Source organism: Diplotaxodon limnothrissa, linkage group LG17 (genome assembly GCF_057381915.1).
Source record: "Diplotaxodon limnothrissa isolate DT_005_m linkage group LG17, D_limnothrissa_male_GT1.1, whole genome shotgun sequence".
NCBI classification, from domain to species: domain Eukaryota; kingdom Metazoa; phylum Chordata; class Actinopteri; order Cichliformes; family Cichlidae; genus Diplotaxodon; species Diplotaxodon limnothrissa.
Genome location: NC_140612.1, coordinates 8319199 through 8339712, shown reverse-complemented (window position 1 = coordinate 8339712; position 20514 = coordinate 8319199). Strand labels below are relative to the sequence as shown.

General features: G+C 39.3%; 1 protein-coding gene across 1 annotated transcript in view; it reads left to right on the top strand.

Moving 5' to 3' along the window:
• znhit6 (zinc finger HIT-type containing 6) overlaps positions 1–12512 on the top strand; it is a 45715-nt gene extending 33203 nt beyond the window's left edge. The window contains exons 8-10 of the mRNA XM_085376411.1: positions 21–101; positions 9413–9537; positions 12044–12512. Coding sequence (XP_085232537.1) covers positions 21–101; positions 9413–9537; positions 12044–12261 — 424 coding nt within the window. The 3' untranslated portion in view covers positions 12262–12512. The remainder of the gene's footprint in view (positions 1–20; positions 102–9412; positions 9538–12043) is intronic.
• Positions 12513–20514: the final 8002 nt, after the last annotated feature.

The window sequence follows — 20514 nt, the reverse complement described above, 5'->3', positions numbered from 1 at the left end:
AATGTGAGTTTGTTTTTCAGGTTGAAGATGTATGTGCAAGCTCGGTTTGATCATGTCAAAGTCTTCATGAAAGTGGAGGGAAGAAAGGCTAACTCTGTCAGGTGAGATGCTCTTTCACTCCATCCCTAGCATCCCCCTCTGTATCTCCTCTCTCTACATCCATGATTCTTCACTGTGGCCCTTTACTTTCTTCGTCACCTCTCTTGCGCACTCTGTTGTTTTTGATTGATTGATCTAAGATATTCAGACTCTTCTATCTTTACTATCTTTCTTTCCTGCATCTTCATCTATGCCTCCTATATCATTGATGCAGATGTATTCTGCTTTGCTTTTGAGGGAAGCAAGACAGAATCTCTGGGAGAAATTCACCTGGTATCACAGAAACTCATGTCGAGGGGAGTTAACAACACAGTGATGGCACGGCAGGCATGCTGAAAACAGTCCATGAGAAAACAACCTAAAGTGTCACACTGGGCAAATTTAAATCTGGTCAGGGGTTTTTGATCTTTACCCCTAAGCCGTAAAAGGCTGATGGTGTAATGTTGTCACCCTGCCAGGTGAGCGAGCGGGCGCGCACAGCTAAGTTTGTGAAAGTGATACCTCCAGAACAAGACGACGTAGGAGCTTCATATTGATACCATAGGTGTATATACTACTGTAGGACAAGGCTATGGGATAGCACTGGTGGTTGTTAGTATTTTAGAAGTCCTCAGCATCTTTTGATCACAGCTTGCATGTGGTGATAATTTTCTTTTTACATCTGTGAATTAGCTAAGTTATTTAAAAATTTGACATTTGCTTCTTAGACTTGGGCTCTCTCCACTTTGCATACCTTTTGTTTTGCATGCGCCTTCTTTTTTTTCTTTTTTTTAAATTGTGCATTCATTTTTTGAACGGGTCAGGGAGAGGTGATGGTAGCACCCATCTGCCTCGCCTACTTTTATGCTCTTTGGCAGCCTTCCGTTCCTACTTAGTGACAAAGTGAATGATGATCCTTGGTGCTCATTATATTTGCCCCCTGGCTGAGATGAGACATCATAAAACTTCCCATCCTTCATTCTTGTCTCACACACACACACCATCATTTTGCTTTGCAGCAGCAGGTTCAGCTGCACACTTCTTCTCAGGAGATAAATTAAATTTTATAAAAGCATATAGAGGGATAAGAGATTTACCAAGACCCTTACCTTTTTATCCTTAATGCATAGTTTTAAATTCTTCTCATCTCTGAGGCCACAAATATGAACCTTGTACAAGCTAGTGTATTACAATAAGTTCATAAAGGCAGTAAGTTTCCAACCATTACAAATTTCTATAAAGTGTAGCACAGTATAGTATAGTCTACTAGTCACTTTGTTATATACATATAAACTAGAGATGGACCGATCCGATATTACGTATCGGTATCGATCCGATACTGACCTAAATTACTGGATCGGATATCGGAGAAAAATAAAAAATGTAATCCGATCCATTAAATATCACGAAAGCACCTCACAAAACTTGCCACACGCCGTAACTCACCTCAGAACGTTAGCACGTCGGAGCAGTATGCATCACGTGATAGAGCGGCTGTGGCATGCGGGACCTGTGGTCTGGATAGCATTTGGAGCTTCGCTAGCAACCCGGCATTTCATCTCCGACAAAGTTATCCCGAGAGAAGTAAAGCAAGTGTGTAAGTCCATCTCTGAATGTTTGTAAAGCATTCCTGCGTTAAGCTTAACAGGCGATATATGGAGCGACTGCTTCTTCTTGCTGCTACTTCAATCATGAAACTGCTTAACGATCAGCTGATCGGCTTTTCTGTCGGGAGTCCGTGTCTCTAGTTTGCTTTTGGCCCACTTCGCACCAGAAAGAGGAAACCAGCGGCTGAACAACAGCAGCACGTTTAAGCTTGATCAGCTGTTGTTAGAATGTATTTAATATTACTTTCTACTCGAGGATCTTTTTCTACGTAGCTGACGGCTGTAACTGTGCAGGGGCGGATCTAGCAAAGTTTAGCCAAGGGGGCCGATAGGGCGTTAACAGGGAAAAGGGGGCACAAAGACATACTTTTCTTTCTTATTCTCATTTAAAATGTCTAGCTTTTAATAAATAATTATCTGACACCCAAAGTTTTAATTTGATGCAAAATGAATAGAAGTCAATTACTGTATATAGTAACTATTAAGTCTAATATATACCCTAGTAAGCTATAGTACATTTTCCTTTGGGAAGGTACCATCTGTGCAGTCTGCAATTTTGTTGAAGAAAGATGTTGAATCTATTTAATATTTCTTGAAAAATAATTGATTTCTGTGCATTTTTTTTCACACTGCATCAAATTAAGGTTGATTACGTCGATTAAGCATCATGAGGTGGAGTGTGAGGGGTGGTTCCCCATTTTTTATTTATTTATTTTTGTTGCTGGGAGTTGGAACCCTATTAGTTAGGTTGCTTAATATTTACGCTAAGTACTCTTTAAAATACCAGAATAGGGAGGATGGTGCAGGTTTACAGTTTTTTACAGACGCTAGGACACATTTCTCAATACTTAGGTCACGTTTGCAAAACTCCTCACACAGTGAGCACAACAGAAGTCTATGTGGGCTAAACTGAGGACCAGTTATCATTGTTTTGGCACAAAATGCATTCAATGACTACATCTCTCAAATTTCATGAATCATCTTCTCACTCAGACACAACAACTGCCAAAAATCTTTGTACGTACAGGACATTTTGCATGTGCTTACATACTGTTTTCAAAACTGTTAAACTTATGGCCAAAACAATAACACAATGCAAAACTTGAAAAGACAGCAAAATCCAACAGCAATATTTTATTGAAACATATTTTAAATCTAAAAATGCAGTTTAACCAGCCACAGCTTATTCTCATTGTAGATGAACATCTACACAGGTGTTACTCCTTCAATTTTTCAACTCCTTCAATTCTGGCATGCCAGAAGATTCTTTCCTAGGTGTATTGCCCTAGATGACATAAGATGTGATGTGGCCAAATGGAGAAGACCGAGTAGATTAGCATTACTATTGTATGTGTATCAGTGGATGGTGTGTATACAAATTCTTGTATTTTGGGATTACTTAGTGCAAAAAAATAAAAATACATAAACAAATATTAACGAATTCTGCATGATGTCTGATTCATTCCAGTAACATATATTGAAATTATAAACAGAGATGTGTCCTTGTTTTACACAAGAAAACACTGTGTAATGCTACATGTTGTTAGTGTTTTTTAGGTCATTGTTTTGTGGGTGACAAAGTGTGTTTGTCGGCTGTCAACCTTTGCTAGTGTTCTGGAAGAATGAGTTTATTTGAGACCTGAATGAAGTGTTTTGGTAGTTGTAGTGCATTTTGAATGTGAAATGAACTGCTTTGCCAAGCTGACGGTCAGTTAGGAGGATTGTGTGAAGAGTTTTGCAAAAGTGACCTAAGTATTGGGAAATGTGTCCTAGCGTCTGTAAAAAAAACTGTAAGTTTATTAGATTGATCAGTATTGCTGAACTATGAAATTTTTTTTTTGCATACAGGTATAACAGAATAGCTTTAGTGTAGTTGTTGTTTTAAACTTGAGTATGAACTTATACAAAATGCAGCAAGATATTTAAAAAACAGTTTTGTTGATTAAAAAACACTATATCAGATTCATATCGGTATCGGCAGATATCCAAATTTATGATATCAGTATCGGTATCGGACATAAAAAAGTGGTATCGTGCCATCTCTAATATAAACCACGCTAAAATTCATACTCGTGTCCTACCTTAATGTTATTTAAACCTAATACAGAGAGCAGGGACAGCAACAAGCATCTATAATAACAACAAGGGAAAGTCAGTGCTCTGCAGCCATCAGAGCTCTGACTTGCTCAGGCATGGACTCTGAATCCTTTATCAGCAGCTCATACTTGAAGCCTTGTAAGACGATAGTCAGGGTCCGTATGGATTGCACATGGTTTTCTAGCACATGATTCAAGAGCTTTATTAAAGTGGAAGCTTGGGAATTGGGAACCTTTTTTGCATTCTTTAAACCATTCCTGAAGTACTTCTGGAGTGTTGCGGGGTACATTATCAAATTCACCCTGTATGTTTTATCTGAAAGCATAAAGCATCATAGTTTTAATAAAATATTGATACACTTTTTATGAAAGGCAGTGACACAGAAGATGATGGTGGAGTTTTGCCGAGAGCTTTAATAATCATGTTGACGTGTTTCTTACTTTAAAGCTGAGGTGGATGTTATAAACATAAAAGTAAATTCAAAAGGACGTTTTTAGAGAACAAATTAGAGATGGAGCTGTGCTTTCTAGAAGTGTGACTAATGTGTGCGTCGTAACTTTGTTCATTTAAAACCTTTCTTTCTTTACAATGATGCTTCAAATTGCACTTGTTATGTTACAGCATCAACACATTGTAATGTTCCATTTAACATTACTTTATTACATATTTGCATAAATGTATCCAGTGTCGTTGTATCAAAAGTCATTTTTTTGTTTTTTCCCCCCTAAGGCTGTTCTGTTTAGGTGGGCGGGGCACATCATATGAGGTGATCATGTCAAGGTGGAAATAATAGCACAGGAATTTCCTGTTAAGATTTCGTTTTTACATAAATGAATCACTACTTTTGTCATTTTTGGCAGAAGATCATTTCTTTCAAAAGGTCTTATACGTGACTTTTAACAGCGTTTGGCCTGATACACATTTAGTAGTCGTTAGTAATGAGTAACTGAGCAGCATGAACAAATCAATCTATTTGACATTCTCTCCTCAGTATCTGCCAGAACAGTGTTTTAAGTGTCTGTTAATTCAGAGTACAATTTTTAGTTTTGAATCCAAATGAATAGAAGAGGGTAAAATTCTATATTTTTTAGGGTAATAATCTTATTAACTATGTACAGTTCTGCATCTCAGTCTTGTGTCAACAGGTTCTACTTTAATGAGAAGAGAGGCCCTATCTGCGCTTGTATCTTGTTTAAGAGGTTCCAAATCCGGTCGGATTATTTCAACCACAAATAAGCCTCTACTTTCTGAATAATGCAGACTTGGTGGAAAACCCCTAATTTTACAGTGTTATTAATGTTAAGAAGTCATGGATAGAAGTAGTCATGGCTTCTTAGTGGTCATTTGCCACGTCTAACACAAAAGGTATGACTGCGTGTTTTTTGTTGTCTACTGGAATATCAACCACCTCCAATAAAGGAGTTCTTGTGCTAAAATAAGTGGCGCTTGTATAGCCCACATCCTCTTACTGGAAAGGTGAGCATGTGCATCAAGGGAACCATTCACACATTTCTGATGTTTGTTTATGGGGTTGTTGTTTTTTTTTCGTGTTTATTTTTTTTTAGTCATTCCTCCCATGTGATCCTGGGGATGCCCTCTCCTCTTTTCCCTTACCACTGCCTTTCCTCTCAGTCTGCCAGACGGAGAGGGATGCATCCTTGATGTCTAAAATGGAGCTGCTCTTTTTACAAAGCGAACCGTATTTTTCTGCTTTCTGGGTTTTTTAGTTTAGTTTTTTTAACCAGTATTGTGCTGTTGCCTTAAGGCAGTGATGTTCCTGTCCTGTTGAAGCTGTTCTTTTTCTCACATATTTGTGGCTAGTGCTTTCCTTAGTCCCCTGGAGCTTTTCTATCTGCTCTCCCTCGGCTTGCCCTAATGCTACGTTCAAGTATGTTTCTGCACAGCAGATGCTTACCTCAGGTCTCCTGCTGGTTGCTGAACAGCAAGGCATTTCTAAGGTATTCATTAGGTAATAATGACATTTTTCTTCTTTCAAGTGACTTCAGCTTTTACACAAACACACAGTGTGAAATAGTGTTTGTTAAAAAGCACTGTTTGACTATCTTCAGTTGTCACTTTTGGTAAAATTTGCTGTAATTTTTGTTTGGGAGAACATGGGCAGACACATGGTGCTTGAAGGTCTGCACTGAAACAGTTTTGTGTTACTTTTTAAACTGAACCTCTGTAGTGCAAACTTTTCCAAACCTGGCTTAAGAGGAGTTACACCCTGAAATTAAGGAATAAAGGTGCAATTAAGTGTATAAAGTGTGGACATGGATGGTTGCCTAGGACACTGGCTGACCTGTACTGAATGTGGACATCAAGGTAGAGCTATTAGTCGGAGTTAACAGCCATAAGACTTTATGCAGTTCTGACAAAGAATTACTCTGAAAATACGATCTAATTATGAATGTGAATGTGTAGGCAAAATATGAATTATGTTTGTCTTTTTTTATGCCAAAGCAACATTACAAAAAAAGCCATTAAAACAGCTTTTTAAAATTGTGTTTTGGTGTTATAGCCCAAAAAGAAAGAGCCTGATTTGCACATCCTAGTTTTACAGATGGAGGTCACTAACATTTTTTTTTCACTTCTTTCTCTCTTTTTTTTTTTTACCCCACTAGTTTTGCATTTGGCTAAAGTCAATGTCACTATTGTTAGCATGAGGCAAGGCCCTACAGAGGTTGTACAGGCAGTCCAAATCCTCCAGGATGGCACATTAACATGTGCCTTTGCCAGAAGATTTGCTGTCTCCCAGCACAGGACTCGTCTCCACTCTTTTGTCCTTGAAATCCTTGGACCCATTTTCAGACCCTGTGCTGGTGCGGTGGGTCCTGGGTTCTTCCTGGTGCACGATACTTCCCTATCTCATGTTGTGAGAATATGCAGGTAGAGTAGTGTTGTGCAAATTGCTACTGAAGTATCGATTCTTGCAGTGCCAGAAATGTATGTTCTAGAATCAAATGTCATATTGAAATATCGATATTTTAGTGATTTCAGGTAAACTTGTAGTTCATGATTAACAGGAACACAATGGAAAGTAACTATATTATTGAAATTGTCTGAATGATTGTTAGGAACTACTTCTTCCGCCTGTCATAGTGATATACAAAATATGGCTGTATAAATGCATCAGTGGGCGCACTCACTCAGTTGAGGATCATAGGCAGAGTCACAAACAGCCAAGATGCGGTGTGTGACAAATGTGGCAAGGCCACAAACCTTGTTAAACACAAACAATTAAACAATTAAATTGTGACACAAAATATGATGATGAGGTGAACCGAAGTAGGACGGGAAGGACAGGTGCTGCACGCTGAGTCCTTTGGTGCAGGAGAAAATGTGGAGCTGTTGGCAACGTGTAGTGCTTCTGAATTTTGGAAAGTGACTGACTTCTAGGCTTATTTTTGTGTCTATGTTTAAATGATGTCAATTCAATGCTTCCTTAAAATTACAGAATCCCATTTGTTTAAATTGTAGAGCACTTGAAGTGGAATATGGAGACCAGGTGTCTTAAAAATATACAACGTACTTGCTGTATTTTTTTTTTTTTTTTACTGAGTGCTATTTTTGAGCTATTTTTTTTAGCAGTGTATTTCCGGGAAACCATTGGGGGGAAAAAAATCATTCATCTCTAAGATAAGAGATTTATCATCAGAGGTGGAGTTGATGGAGTTCGGCTTGTGCTGATCTGTTGTGTGATTTCAACATAGTTTGGTTTCCATGTCTGATCTGATGACGCCTTCTGTATTTTATACCATTTCCTTAGGTTATTTTTAGGTCAAATCAGCAATGTGGTGGAACAGCTGCAACTTTTACTTGCATTCACATTTTCTTTTCTGAGTGCCTACTTTTTAGCAGTTAACAAAAATGAAAGGGGACATTGTCATTGCGTGAGGAAAAATAACTGAGGTCAAAAATTTTTGGAGGAATCCCGGAAACCTTCTGCAGCCAGCCGCACCCTGTGAGTCAATATCAGTTCAAACAATAAGATTGTCTTAACAATTAACAGCAGTGTTATTCTGTAGAACGCTTGTGCAACTGGACTTGTGTAATTGTATGTTTGCAATAGATTTATATCTTAATCTAATAGTTTTCAACATCACAGTACAGAGATCGTTCCCATTTAAAACCTCCAGTTTCATATTGCGATGGCCGTCCATCCCCAAAACAGCTCAATCTTGCACGTGATCTTGCAATGCCTCGAGCTCTTTGTCATGTTCCTAAAGACTTTCTCCAGTTTATTTTGTTGTGTTGTTCTGCCAGGTAAGGCAACAACTTTTGGGTGTTCGGTGTGTTTCCCAGAGTTCAAATCCACATGAATACCAGGCCCGAAGGTTTCCAGCTAGAGATTTGCGGTGTGACGGAGTGGTCAATGTTGCTTGACTCATCTGTTGTTGGTTTTAATGTTGTGGCTGATTGGTGTATGTATTCAGTGGTCATATTTGCAGTTTCTCTATGTCCTTCCCATTTTACACAGCTGTCTCTTTGCTGATGGGACTCGGCAGCAGAAGGAAAACAATGGGAACCTCCCTGAAGAGAACATCAGTGTGTCCTCTGTTCATTCACAAGAACATTATATAGAGACCAGATGTGTGCACGCTCTTGGCTGAGCCACCCGGTCTTGATCTTCAGAAATATCCAGGATTTAACACTGCAGGGAGCCACTCTCTCTGTTTGCCAGCTACCCCTCTTAAATGGTTGTTTACCAACATGTATGTTTTAATTTAGCCCCCCCCCCGAGAAAAAATGTAAAAAACATCCGTTAAGAGTAATCTCTTTATCAGTAAGACATAAAAATGAATGACATGGAAACAGTAGATATTTGGTGTGCACATCAAAGTGGATGCAGTCATTGTAAGTATGCTACTTTCTTGCATATTGTGGCTTTTCACACTGGATTCTCCTTTTGATCTGAAACGTCACTTTGTTTTACTTCAGGAAAAAATGTGCTGTGGCTGTTAATATGTAAAATAATGCGTAGTAGTAGTAGTAGTAGTAGTAGTAGTAGTAATCTCCATTAATGACCTGTAAATGTCACATTATAGCAGTGTTTTGATCGGTGCGCGTAGTGGGTGGATACCTGGGTGGATCTAATTTTCATGTGATTTTTCCAAAACAAACAATGGCTTAAGTCAGTTACGGTTCGACAGTACACATGTGATGTCTTGTGTTTTGGTGACAGCAACCTAAGCTGGCTCTGTGTTGCTAGCTCATGTCTCCAAGAATCCAGTCAACTATTCAGATCGGTGATTTATGACCATCTCTAATGTGCCACAGGTCTACTTTAAGACAAAGCTAGGCTGATGTCATCAAGTGCAAATAGTTAAAGGAGCGGTAAGAAAGCTGTGCTTGAGAGATGTCGTCGACTCTCAACTAAAGTCAGTTTCCATTCCACGAGACAGGCACTGAGCAGGATCTCGTTTTTCTGCCAAGCCATGACTCAAATCTCTATCAATCCTTTAATGAGCGTCAGCAGTCACTGTGCCTCGGGCGACAAGAGAAATAAAGAGCTGCAGTTGCCGGTTTAGGAGGTCCAACAGTAGTGATGTGACTTTATTTTTGCATGACATCTCTTTGTTATAAACACTCGTTTGGTCTCTTTTGTGCTTTCATTTGATTTAAAATAGGTATCATGAGTTGGACATTGAGAAGAGCCTGAGGGATAACCTGAGCTACAAAACACTGATTGAATATCCTGAGCTGCATGTTGTACTCAAAGATCACTGGGAGGACTATCCACTGAAAGGACCAGGTAAAAAAACAAACACACCCACCCTAATCTCAGCCCTTTTTCTCATCTCATCTAACTTTCTGTTATTTTCCCCTGCATGCATGCTTTTCTGCTGATTTCCAAACAACTTTTAGTAACTAAACAACAGGATGAATATATAATGAGTTCAAATACTATGTAGCCCCCAAACGCCAATCTCTCTCCACTCCCCCGATTCCAGCAGCATTGTATCATGTCCTGGTTTCTCCAGCTGAGGCTTTAAGACTTTGTTCCCTTATTTTTCACTATGGCAACATGCTACCCAAAAGGAAATGAGCGTGCTCTGTTCAACATCACTTACACCACCTTAACCTCAACTGCAATTGTGGCCAGAAAGAGGATCAAACATGGCTTATTGCTGAAGATTGACCTCATAAGCTGTGAAGTGAGAATAGACGAGAAAACAGGAGATGAGTCCGTGCTTCTTCTCACCTCTGCGTCACTTTCCACTACTGCTGGGTTTTCAGTGTCGAGAACCATCAGTCGCGTCAAAACAGGACAGCGTGTCACGAAAAGCACGCTCATCCGTTTGGTTCCTGTGAGATGTGTACAGTTCGGTCCAGCTGTGGTTATCGCAGTACTTTCGGTATGATCACAAAAGACCACACAAACACAGTATCACAGTTACTGTCAGAGCCAGACTAGCCGAATGGCGAATGAGATCATTTTTAGTCTGAGTGTGTGCGTGTCTGTGTTTTTAGTGATAAGGCCTCGGTACCACGCTGTTTTCCTATAAGGTTAGCTGTAGAAACACACTGATGATTACACATGCCATGGACTGTGAAGCTAGACGGGAAATGATAACAAGCAATTGGACAGCGTGGCAGCGACTGTATCTGCTGAAGTAATGTTGGGGGTCTGGCAGGCTCCAAGCATGCACCGTGCAGCCAGACAGTTTAAACTGAATTCTATATTTTGTTCTATAAACAGACCTGAAATATGACAGAAGTCTTAGAAAGTACTGTCTGCAGCCCCAACGTAGCCAAAAGGTTAAAGTCAGTTATCTTTGGGTTTCTTTCGCGCAGAGCTCACTCGTCACTTCACTGGAAATGTTGCAATACCACTCTTGGGTGTCAGATCTACAGGGTGGGCCATTTATATGGATACACCGTGATAAAATGGGAATGGTTGGTGATATTAAAGCCCTGTTTGTGGCACATTAGTATATGTGAGGGGGCAAACTCCTCAAGATGTGTGTTGACCATGGTGGCCATTTAGAAGTCGGCCATCTTGAATAAAACGTTTGTTTTTTCAATAGGAAGAGGGCCATGTGACACATCAAACTTATTGGTAATGTCACAAGAAAAACAATGGTGTGCTTGGTTTCAACATAACTTTATTCTTTCATGAGTTATTTACAAGTTTCTGACCACTTATAAGATGTGTTCAATGTGCTGCCCATTGTGTTGGACTGTCAATGCAACCCTCTTATCCCACTCTTCACACACTGATGGCAACACCGCAGGAGAAATGCCAGCACAGGCATCCAGTATCTGTAGTTTCAGGTGCTGCACATCTTGTATCTTCACACCATAGACAATTGCCTTCAGATGACCCCAAAGATAAAAGTCTAAGGGGGTCAGATCGGGAGACCTTTGGGGCCATTCAACTGGCCCACGACGACCAATCCACTTTCCAGGAAACTGTTCATCTAGGAATGCTTGGACCTGGCACCCATAATGTGGCGGTGCACCATCTTGCTGGAAAAACTCAGGGAACGTGCCAGCTTCAGTGCATAAAGAGGGAAACACATCATCATGTAGCAATTTCAAATATCCAGTGGCCTTGAGGTTTCCATTGATGAAGAATGGACCCACTATCGATGTACCCCATATACCACACCAAACCATCACTTTTGTTGTTCCAACAGTCTTGGAGGGATCCATCCAATGTGGGTCAGTGTCAGACCAATAGCGGTGGTTTTGTTTGTTAACTTCACCATTCACATAAAAGTTTGCCTCATCACTAAACAAAATCTTCTGCATGAACTGAGGGTCCTGTTCCAATTTTTGTTTTGCCCATTCTGCAAATTCTGTGCGCCGATCTGGGTCATGCTTGTTGAGATGCTGCAGCAGCTGGAGTTTGTAAGGGTGCCATTTGTGTGTAGCTAATATCCACTGAAGGGATGTTCAACTAATGCCACTCTCCAGTGACATGCGGCGAGTGCTACGCTGTGGGCTCTTGCTGAATGAAGCTAGGACAGCCACTGATATGTCTTCATTAGTGACAGTTTTCTTGCGTCCACATTTTGGCAAATCCAACACTGAACCAGTTTCACGAAACTTAGCCAGGGTGTAGTTACCGTTGCATATCGCTTTCAACATAACACAAGTTGTTCCCAATGCTTCTCTTTTTCTCTCATGACTCTCATGTACATGTTTTAACCTGTTAGAGTTTTACTATAGGAAATAACTGTGTGCAGTCACCTTATAAAAATGGGATTATATTGTTTCAGCTGAACCTGCATCAGCTTGTGCTCCTTTTGCAGCAAAGAATGACAAGGTTGGCCAAGAAAAGGAAACTGCGACCCAAGTTTCGCCATCGCCACAAAGATCTCCCACAACAGGAGAAACCAACATCAGCAGAACTGCCCAAGAGATGGAACCCCCACCACAGAAAAAGGCAAAGAGAGGAGATGAGGAGCAAGAGGAGGGAGAGATCACAGACAGTAGTGATGAAGACGATAAAAATATCCCATGTGATTAAAGCTGCGACGATGCCAAAGATCCCAATAATGACACGAAAGTGACTAAAGATGAAGTGCAGTAGAAGTCGGTGGTGGACAGTGTTGTTATTAATGAACACAGTGACAGCAGCAGGGATCAGTGAATGATGAGGGGATTACTGAAGAAAGAGCGGAGGTCAGCATGACTAAGGAGGGGGCTCTTAAAGAGCCGATGGCTATTCTCATATCCCTGCCTGTGGAGATGAAAATGAGTCAGCTAATGCTGCTGACAGCCGGGGGATTGGAATGACAGTATCCAGATACTGAGGCTGTGACGCTGCACACGTCACAGGAAGTCATCAGTCTTCTGTCAGTTTACTTTAGTCCTTTTTCAGTATTTGTATATAGGTCATTTTCAGTAGCGAGAATAACTGTTAATGAAATGTATTATTATTTGCACTTAGAATCATTTCAGTTTTTATTTTTATACTGACTGATTTCATAAGTGAATCACTGATAATATTTAGGGTTTTGATATTACTTTAATTTCAAAGCAATATATATATATATGTTAGTAAAATAAATGTGTTAATAACATCTTATTCTGTTAAAAATGTTGTTTTGTTATTAAATGAATTTATTTTAAAAACCATCATCTGTACTAGGATTTGTGTTTTTAAATTCAGTTTTTATATTTGTCTGGATTTCTGCTTTGTCAAATAAAATCAGTGTTTGGAAATGTTGGTTTTCATGATACTTATTTCCCCTTTATGTGTAATTCTCATACTGCAAAGATAAAAATATATTTTTATTAACATAGAAAATCTTGTAAACAAAACTCTGAGGCCATCACTGTGTTTGCTGATGTAGCTGTTTGACAGCTGTTTGAGGGTTTGTGATTTTTAAAAAAAAATAATAATAATAATTTGCATAATGTTAAATCTTCAAATTCTAGGGGCACTTGACACTCAAAAATACAAAAGCTCAATGCAATTTATTTAGTTTCTATATGTGGAAACATGTAAATTTGCTTCCATATGGTGGACAACAGGAAAAGCCCAGAAATGACTTGTATTGAATATGTATTTGTAATGTATTAAGTTCACTGGGCTTTTATGGGCTTTTTCACTAATTTTCAGTCTAGTCCTTGTATCTTATTATCCTCAGAGAGCCACTTAATGCTGACTTTGTCCAAAATCTCAAGGGATTCTCCAATGTTGTCTCCACATAACTGATAACATCACAAAGAACCAATTTTATATGCTCTCGTTCAGAAATTCAGGAAACTGGAGAAGTGGGGGATGTAAAAAAAAAAAATAAAAAAAAAAATAAAAAAAAACTAGATTAGCAGTATGTGAAAGTCCTTACGAAACGAAAAGGAAAAAAAAAGGAGGTCCATCTGAAAAAAGTCTGTTTGGCAGTAGCTTAATTTTTCAGCAAGACAAACACACTGCAAGTCCAGAAAAAGTTTTCCTTCGGATCACAAATACAATAAAATGCCATCAGTCATGGACAGGCCTCCCACTGCCTGGACCCAACATCAGGGAAGCTGTGTGGAATCGTTTTGATAGGAAATGGAACAAAATCAACATCCAAAGAGGAGCTTTGAATATCGTTCAAGAAGCCTGGACAACTATTCCCGAAGACTGCTTAAAAAAATGACAAGCTGATAAAGAGTTAAGGCTGTCTTTAAGAATAAACGTGGTCATACAAACTATTGACTTTTACAATTATTAGAATTGTAGAATTGTACAAACTCTGTTGTTGCCTTATGTACTTTATTTCCATGCATGTTTGCACATGTTTCAATAATTTGGTGCACCCACCTTCCATTTTCCTAGCAAAACGTAAAGAAATAGGGGGTGACTCAACTTTTCTTTAAGGTGAGTATCAAGCCCGGTGTCTAGCAACACTTGGTCACGTTTCGGATACAGTCAAAACATGACTCATAAAAGGACCGCAACTACTGAACAAAAGAAACGGTGCTTGTAGAGATCATGTGATATAATCGTAAACTCCAAAGCTAATTAATAGCTAAACTAACAATAACCAAAAAATGCAGAAAAGAACTCATGCCCGTCTCACTCTCGTTGAGCAGTGTCTCCCTCTGTTCATTTAAGTGAAAACTTCTGGAAACCAGAAAATTGTTCCTCAGTCACCTTTAAAGTTCAGCAGCTCTCCTTTCTGTCAAGCTTCACTAAGATCATTAGTCTCGTTTTTCCATCAACTAATAAAAATTCATGTTGACATGCTTGTTTTTCCTGACACCTCAGGGTGTCTCCCTGTGTAAATGTACTTACGTATATGGTGCCTCCATGTTCTGTATTCTTACCTAATGTTAGTTTATTGCCACACAACAGCGTGCCAGTAATAACTAACCGTGCAGCCCATTGGTGGGGCCCATGTTTATGGATGTATTTTTATGACCCCTTGCTAACCTTTTTTTGGATGTTAACCCTGATGGACGGCTACCCTTTGATGTCTGCCTTGTGATGACGCATTTTCCACCCTTTTGCAGTTAAGGGCGGTGATCTCACAAGTGATTGTGCCTTAACGCTTCAAATGAGTAGTGCAACTTTAGCATCTGTGTTCCAATTTGGGCATACGTTTTGAACCACACGCTCATATCCAGATAAATCTAGAAACACTTTTCCATGTAAACATTATCAGCCCAAAGCATTGTTCAATGTTTTGGCTTACAGCTTTTAATTTTACTGCTGCAGATCTGAAAATGCTTTCTAAAAAAACTGTTTTTAACAGCTCTCTTGGCTCTGTCTAAAAGTTTTTTAAAAAATCTGCCTACGTGTATCGGAAACAGTCGGATTGTCTTTTTTTCCCACCAGTTGCCTGAGTTTAATAGATATGATTTGTTAATTGTGTTTTATACTGACTGGCGCACAAAGCCTACACAACCAGTAGGGGTGTTTTGTCCTTCAACCAAAAAATAGTGGTGCTTTATTAGATCACTTCATACCCCGTACACTGTTGCTGCATTGTAGCTTCTTCCCTACTGTGTACAGTATACAATCTAATATTTAGAAATTGTTCAAGATCTGTTGTCTGAGCAGTACCAAAGACTACCGCTACAGTACAGTACTAAAGAGTGGCTGCTCCTGGCTCATCTGTTTCTTGTTTTTTCTCATGGCTCTTCTTGTGCTGAATTACCATCTATTTTATTTTAGCAGTTCTCTTAATTTTCCTGTCCCAATAAAGTTACTCAATGTGACCACACAAAAGTTGTGCCTTTGTTGCTGCTTGCTGTTAAAATGAAATTGAGGCTGTTTTTAGTCTGCGGATAGCACAGGCACTGGAAATAATGCCTCTATATTATCTAAATTGCCTTTGAAATTTCTGAAGTCGGTTCCCACTTAATTTTTTCTTAATTTGATGGGTAAGGCTCACTTGTACTGCGTGCAGAGCTGTTTTTCTTTTAACAAGACCAGCTCTGGGGATATGGCTCTGCTGTGGTGACCTAAGGCAGGTACTGAAGCATAAAGTCATGCTTCAAGAGCCAGATGTCACACATCTTTGCATGGCACATTGTGCATCCTAAGAGTTACGTTTTGCAAGCGTACTTCACATTTTTAAATGAAATCTTTTAAGCTTATTTGTGTTCCAAGTGAACAGAAGTACAACTAATCGAGGCCATTTGCTTTCCCCAAATATATTATGTGACATTTTGGATCATCCTACAGTAATAATTTACTGTGGTCTGTTCTTTATCAAGCTCATAGAGCTAATGGGAAATCTGAAGCCACTTATTTTGCAATACTACAAGTTTTCTCTGGTCAACAGACGGTACCTTTTCAGCATGTAGAGATGTTGTAAGATGGAATTATGTGCGAGTACTTTAGTGTAATTTTGCACAGAGCCATATTAAGCCACTTTCAAGGATACACTGTGCCTGAAGGCTCCCATTGAGAGAGTTCTGAAAGTGTGACTCCTAGTAACATTTTATGTAGCATGAGCAAAAGGATAGCATAACTCCACACCTAATTAATTCATAGTTCTTGTCATACTGTCATGTTAGACTAAACCTTCCTGCAACTGGAGACAAGATATGAGAGCCACGTCACTAATAGTTAAACAACCAAACAAGCTGAAATTTAGCATTTACCAACATAAGCTCGCATCCTCTGAACAGACACAAATACTGAAGACAGTGGGGAAATAATTATTTACCCCCTGCAGAATTTGTAAGTTTGCTCTCTTTAAAAAGGAGGATTCTGTGTTCAGATGAACAGAATCCACCTTTTGGAATCACAGATACTTGTTATCTATTGAGACACTCATATAACATATATAAAACACCTGTCCACAGAATCAGTTTTTTCCATTCCAACTTCTTCACGAACATGGGCAAAACCAAAGCGCTGTCAAAGGATGTCAGGGGAAAGATTATAGGCCGACATAAGGCTGGAAAGGGCTACAAGTCCATCAGCAGGAAGCTTGATGAGAAGTTGATGACTGCTGCGGTTACAGAGAATTGGAAGAAATGTAAAATTACCATCAGTCGTCCTTGGTCTGGAGCTCCATGCGAGATCTTACCTCATGGGGTGAGGATGATCATGAGAAAAGTGGTAGATCAGCCCAAAACTACACGGACTGATGGACTGATATCTTGCAACAACTACAAGGTTGCCGTGACCCAAAGACCCATAGTCTAATATGGACACTGGATGACTTTCGCGCATTCACGGGCCAATGGAAGGGACAATGTACCATAAAATTTTGAACAAAAACCTCCTTCCCTTCAATGTTACTTAGGCAGAACACTGAAGATGAGTTGTGGCTGCGTCTTTGAGCATGACAATGACCCAAAACATCTCACCAAAGAAAAAAAGAGTGTCTAAAGAAGAAGCACTTTAAGGTCATAGAGTAGTTTAGCCAGTCTCAAGACCTCAGTCCCATATGAATCTGTGGAGGGAGCTATAGCTTCGAGTTGCTAAAAGCAGTCAAAAAACCTAAAGTATTCAGAGAGTTTCTGTAAAGAGGAGTGGCCCAAACATTCCTCCTGAAATGCGTGCAAACCTGGTGGTCAGATACAAGAAACATCTCGCTGCGCGTGCCAACAAGGGTTTCTCCACCAACTACTAAGTCATATTTTGTTTGGGGATAAAATACTTATTTCACCAAAAGACAAATGCAAATCAATGTATAACTTCTATGTAACAGGGTTATTTTCTAAATATTTTATTGGTATTCTGTGTCTCTCCATTACAATGAAACACTGTTCACATGAATATGAATAAAAAATAAAAATAAGGCTGAAATCTTGTCTCTGGACTCGCTCCACAGACATTCCCAGTTGTATGCATGCATTCACTTGTTCCCTTTGTCTGTTTTATGTCAACCTGACAGTCTGAACTAACAGAGCATGCTTGATGTCTATTATCCTTTTGGTATCAGTTCTGGGTTATCGTGGTGAAATCATCCTGAGTTTCTTTCTGATTGTACTTTCTGTTACACGTCAGTGTAGGAACTGTGCACAAGCATTATGATTTTTCCATTTTCCCAGAACTCTTATTCCCAGCTGTAAACCTGTTCATTGCAGAGAGAATATGAAAAGGACTGTGTTTATACAGATCCAAAGTGCTTTACACTTTACAATGCATTAACCTATTTGCAGAGACATGAGCATTCAATGTGCCCACCTAACCAACAGAAGCAATTAGGACTTTAGTCTTCTTTCAAGGAGACTGGGCATGTGGACAGGAAAATAACCATTAGTCCTGCATTTGGTGGGATGTAGCCTTACAGATTTACATCTTCTTGAAATAATAATGCAAATGTATATTAAAACCATTTTTGAGACTATATTTAATCACATGCAAAATGTGGCTGTAATGAGCGCACTGATTTAATGTGATGGGACACAGTGATGATGAAAAAGACAGGATGCATTATTCTGCTGAAAGCCTTTCAGCAGGCGCCTTTCCTTTTCTTAGCTGACAGGAATGGCAGCCAGTGTGGTCTTCTGCTGCTGTAGCCCATATGCTTCAAGGTTCAACAGAGATGCTCTTCTGCATACCTTGTATGTAATGAGTGGTATTTTGAATTGCTGTTGCCTCTTCTCTATATACCCTAGAGATGATTCTGTGGCAAAATCCCAGGAAATGAGCAGTTCTGAAATGCTCAGACCAGCCCACCAACATCCATGCCACGTTCAAAGTCATTTAAATAAACTTTCTTCCCTGTTCTCATGCTCGATTTGAATTTCTTCAGGCTATCTTGAGTATGTCTACTGGTGTAAATGCACTGATTTGATGCCTTTTGATTGGCTGATATTTGCATAAATGAGCAATTAAACAGTTAAACCTAATGCAGCTGCTGGTGAGTTTATGTGATTACCTTGTATTGGAGTGCTAGTCTTGAAGAGATCTCTGCTTAGGCACTCTAAAGCTCTGCTGAAAGACTTGTGCTGGTCATAGACTAAATTACAAAGTGATTGTTGGCAGCTGACTGACTTTACTGATCAAGCATGTTAAACCTTCTTTTGGCTGTCGTGGCTGTTGTGGTTAAGTTGGAGATGCTGCTCCATGTGAAGGAATTCAAGTTTTTAAAAGCCATCAAAGGCAAGATGGAGACTGGTGCAGCACTGGCATTTGGAGTGATGCGGGCATTTTAATAATACCTATCGAGATTTCAGACCTCATTTATAGTCATGAATTCAGTGGGAGTATATAGAGTTCTCGCAGCAGGATGAAGCTCAGCGAGAATCTTGCTCCTGTGCATGTAAAGAAGCCAAGGTAGTTAGAATGTTTAAAGAGTTCTGTTGGAAAGAGTTCCTGTGGATGTCATTATAAGTCCCACCTTGCCTGCAATATGAAATGGGATTGTAAGCTTTCAAATGGGAGTTTTTCGAATCTACTCGAAGTCTGTGTTTTCTATCTGAAAGAGCTGGCATTAAGAGCGCTAGTTGTAAGATAGCATTTAGTAAGCGTATACGTGTCTCTTTTTTTAATATTTTTGTGTGTTGACCCAGTTACCAATTGTGAAAAGCAGAGAAACGCAGGAACTTTTTAGCCCACGAAGCCTAAAGTCACTGCTACCATTCATTAGCTACTTTTCCATGCTACAGCTGTGGTCAGTTCCAGAGATCAAAAGATGCAGAAAAAACATCAGAAATGGTTTTACAGGCGAAAGTAGGTGGCAATATAATGACTGAAGACTTTCAAGCCCTTATCCCTTCACAATGGTGGAAACTGAGCTGCAATTACCCAGCATGGGGGAAACAAAAGACTTGGAAAATGCATTAAGCCTTGTCACTTAGTGTTCCACAGCAACATCAGCAAACCCTGCAGCCCAATGCTGCTCGAGAGTTCAAAGCACACTTTTAAATGCTAACCGAGAAGAATTTTTATTTTATTGCATTAGATATTGTGGAGCAGATTTCAATTATCTTGATTTTCTCTGAACTTGTGTTTCACACATTGAAGTTTTTAATGTCTATTAGGAGCATATCTGCATGGATCATTAAAGTCTATAGCATCTGCTTTTGGGAAATAATGTCCAATATATTTCTATTTTTTTAAGAACTTTCTGCACTAATCAGTTTCTGTTTGAGAAATTTTTCTGTTTAAATGCCTGCAGCTGGTATGACGATCTGCAATGTGGTCTAAAGATATTTGGTCATCCAGCTGAGACACTGACTATTTTTAAAGATTAAACAGATGGAGCACTTCACAAAGTTTTAAGGACTTGAGGTGTCTCCCAAAATCATTTTTCTCAGAAGATTATTAGATAACTTGTCATATTTTCTATTTCCATGACTTTATATTAAAAGATTTATTAAACTATAATCCCAGGAATTAGGTGGTGCATTGAATAGCATGTAATAATGATTTACAGGTGATAATGAACATCAAAAAACTATGTAGGTTTAACCGTACTTACCGACTACAACCACTGTTGTGCGGATGACATGTAGATGGTTGATGTGAGAGAACAGAATGAGATGGATGCAGATGATCTGCTCTGGTGACCCCCAAAGGGAACAGCCAAAAGATTGCTCACACAATTTCATATAACCAAATCATGTATCTTGACTCGTCTGTGCTAAGAACCACCGGGTCCCAAATGCATGAGCCTCAGCATGTGTAACGAGTGTTTTCAGTGAGAAGAAACACAAGGAATCATGTGACAGATGATGATGGCACCATAGTCTTTTGAGAATCCCAAAATCTAGTGAGATTTAGTCATCTACCAAATACCTCTAAAACATGTAGAAGTAGTGCTGTTGAAATATGATTCATTTACTTTTCTTCTTTGCTGCACATTGCATCCACATTTGA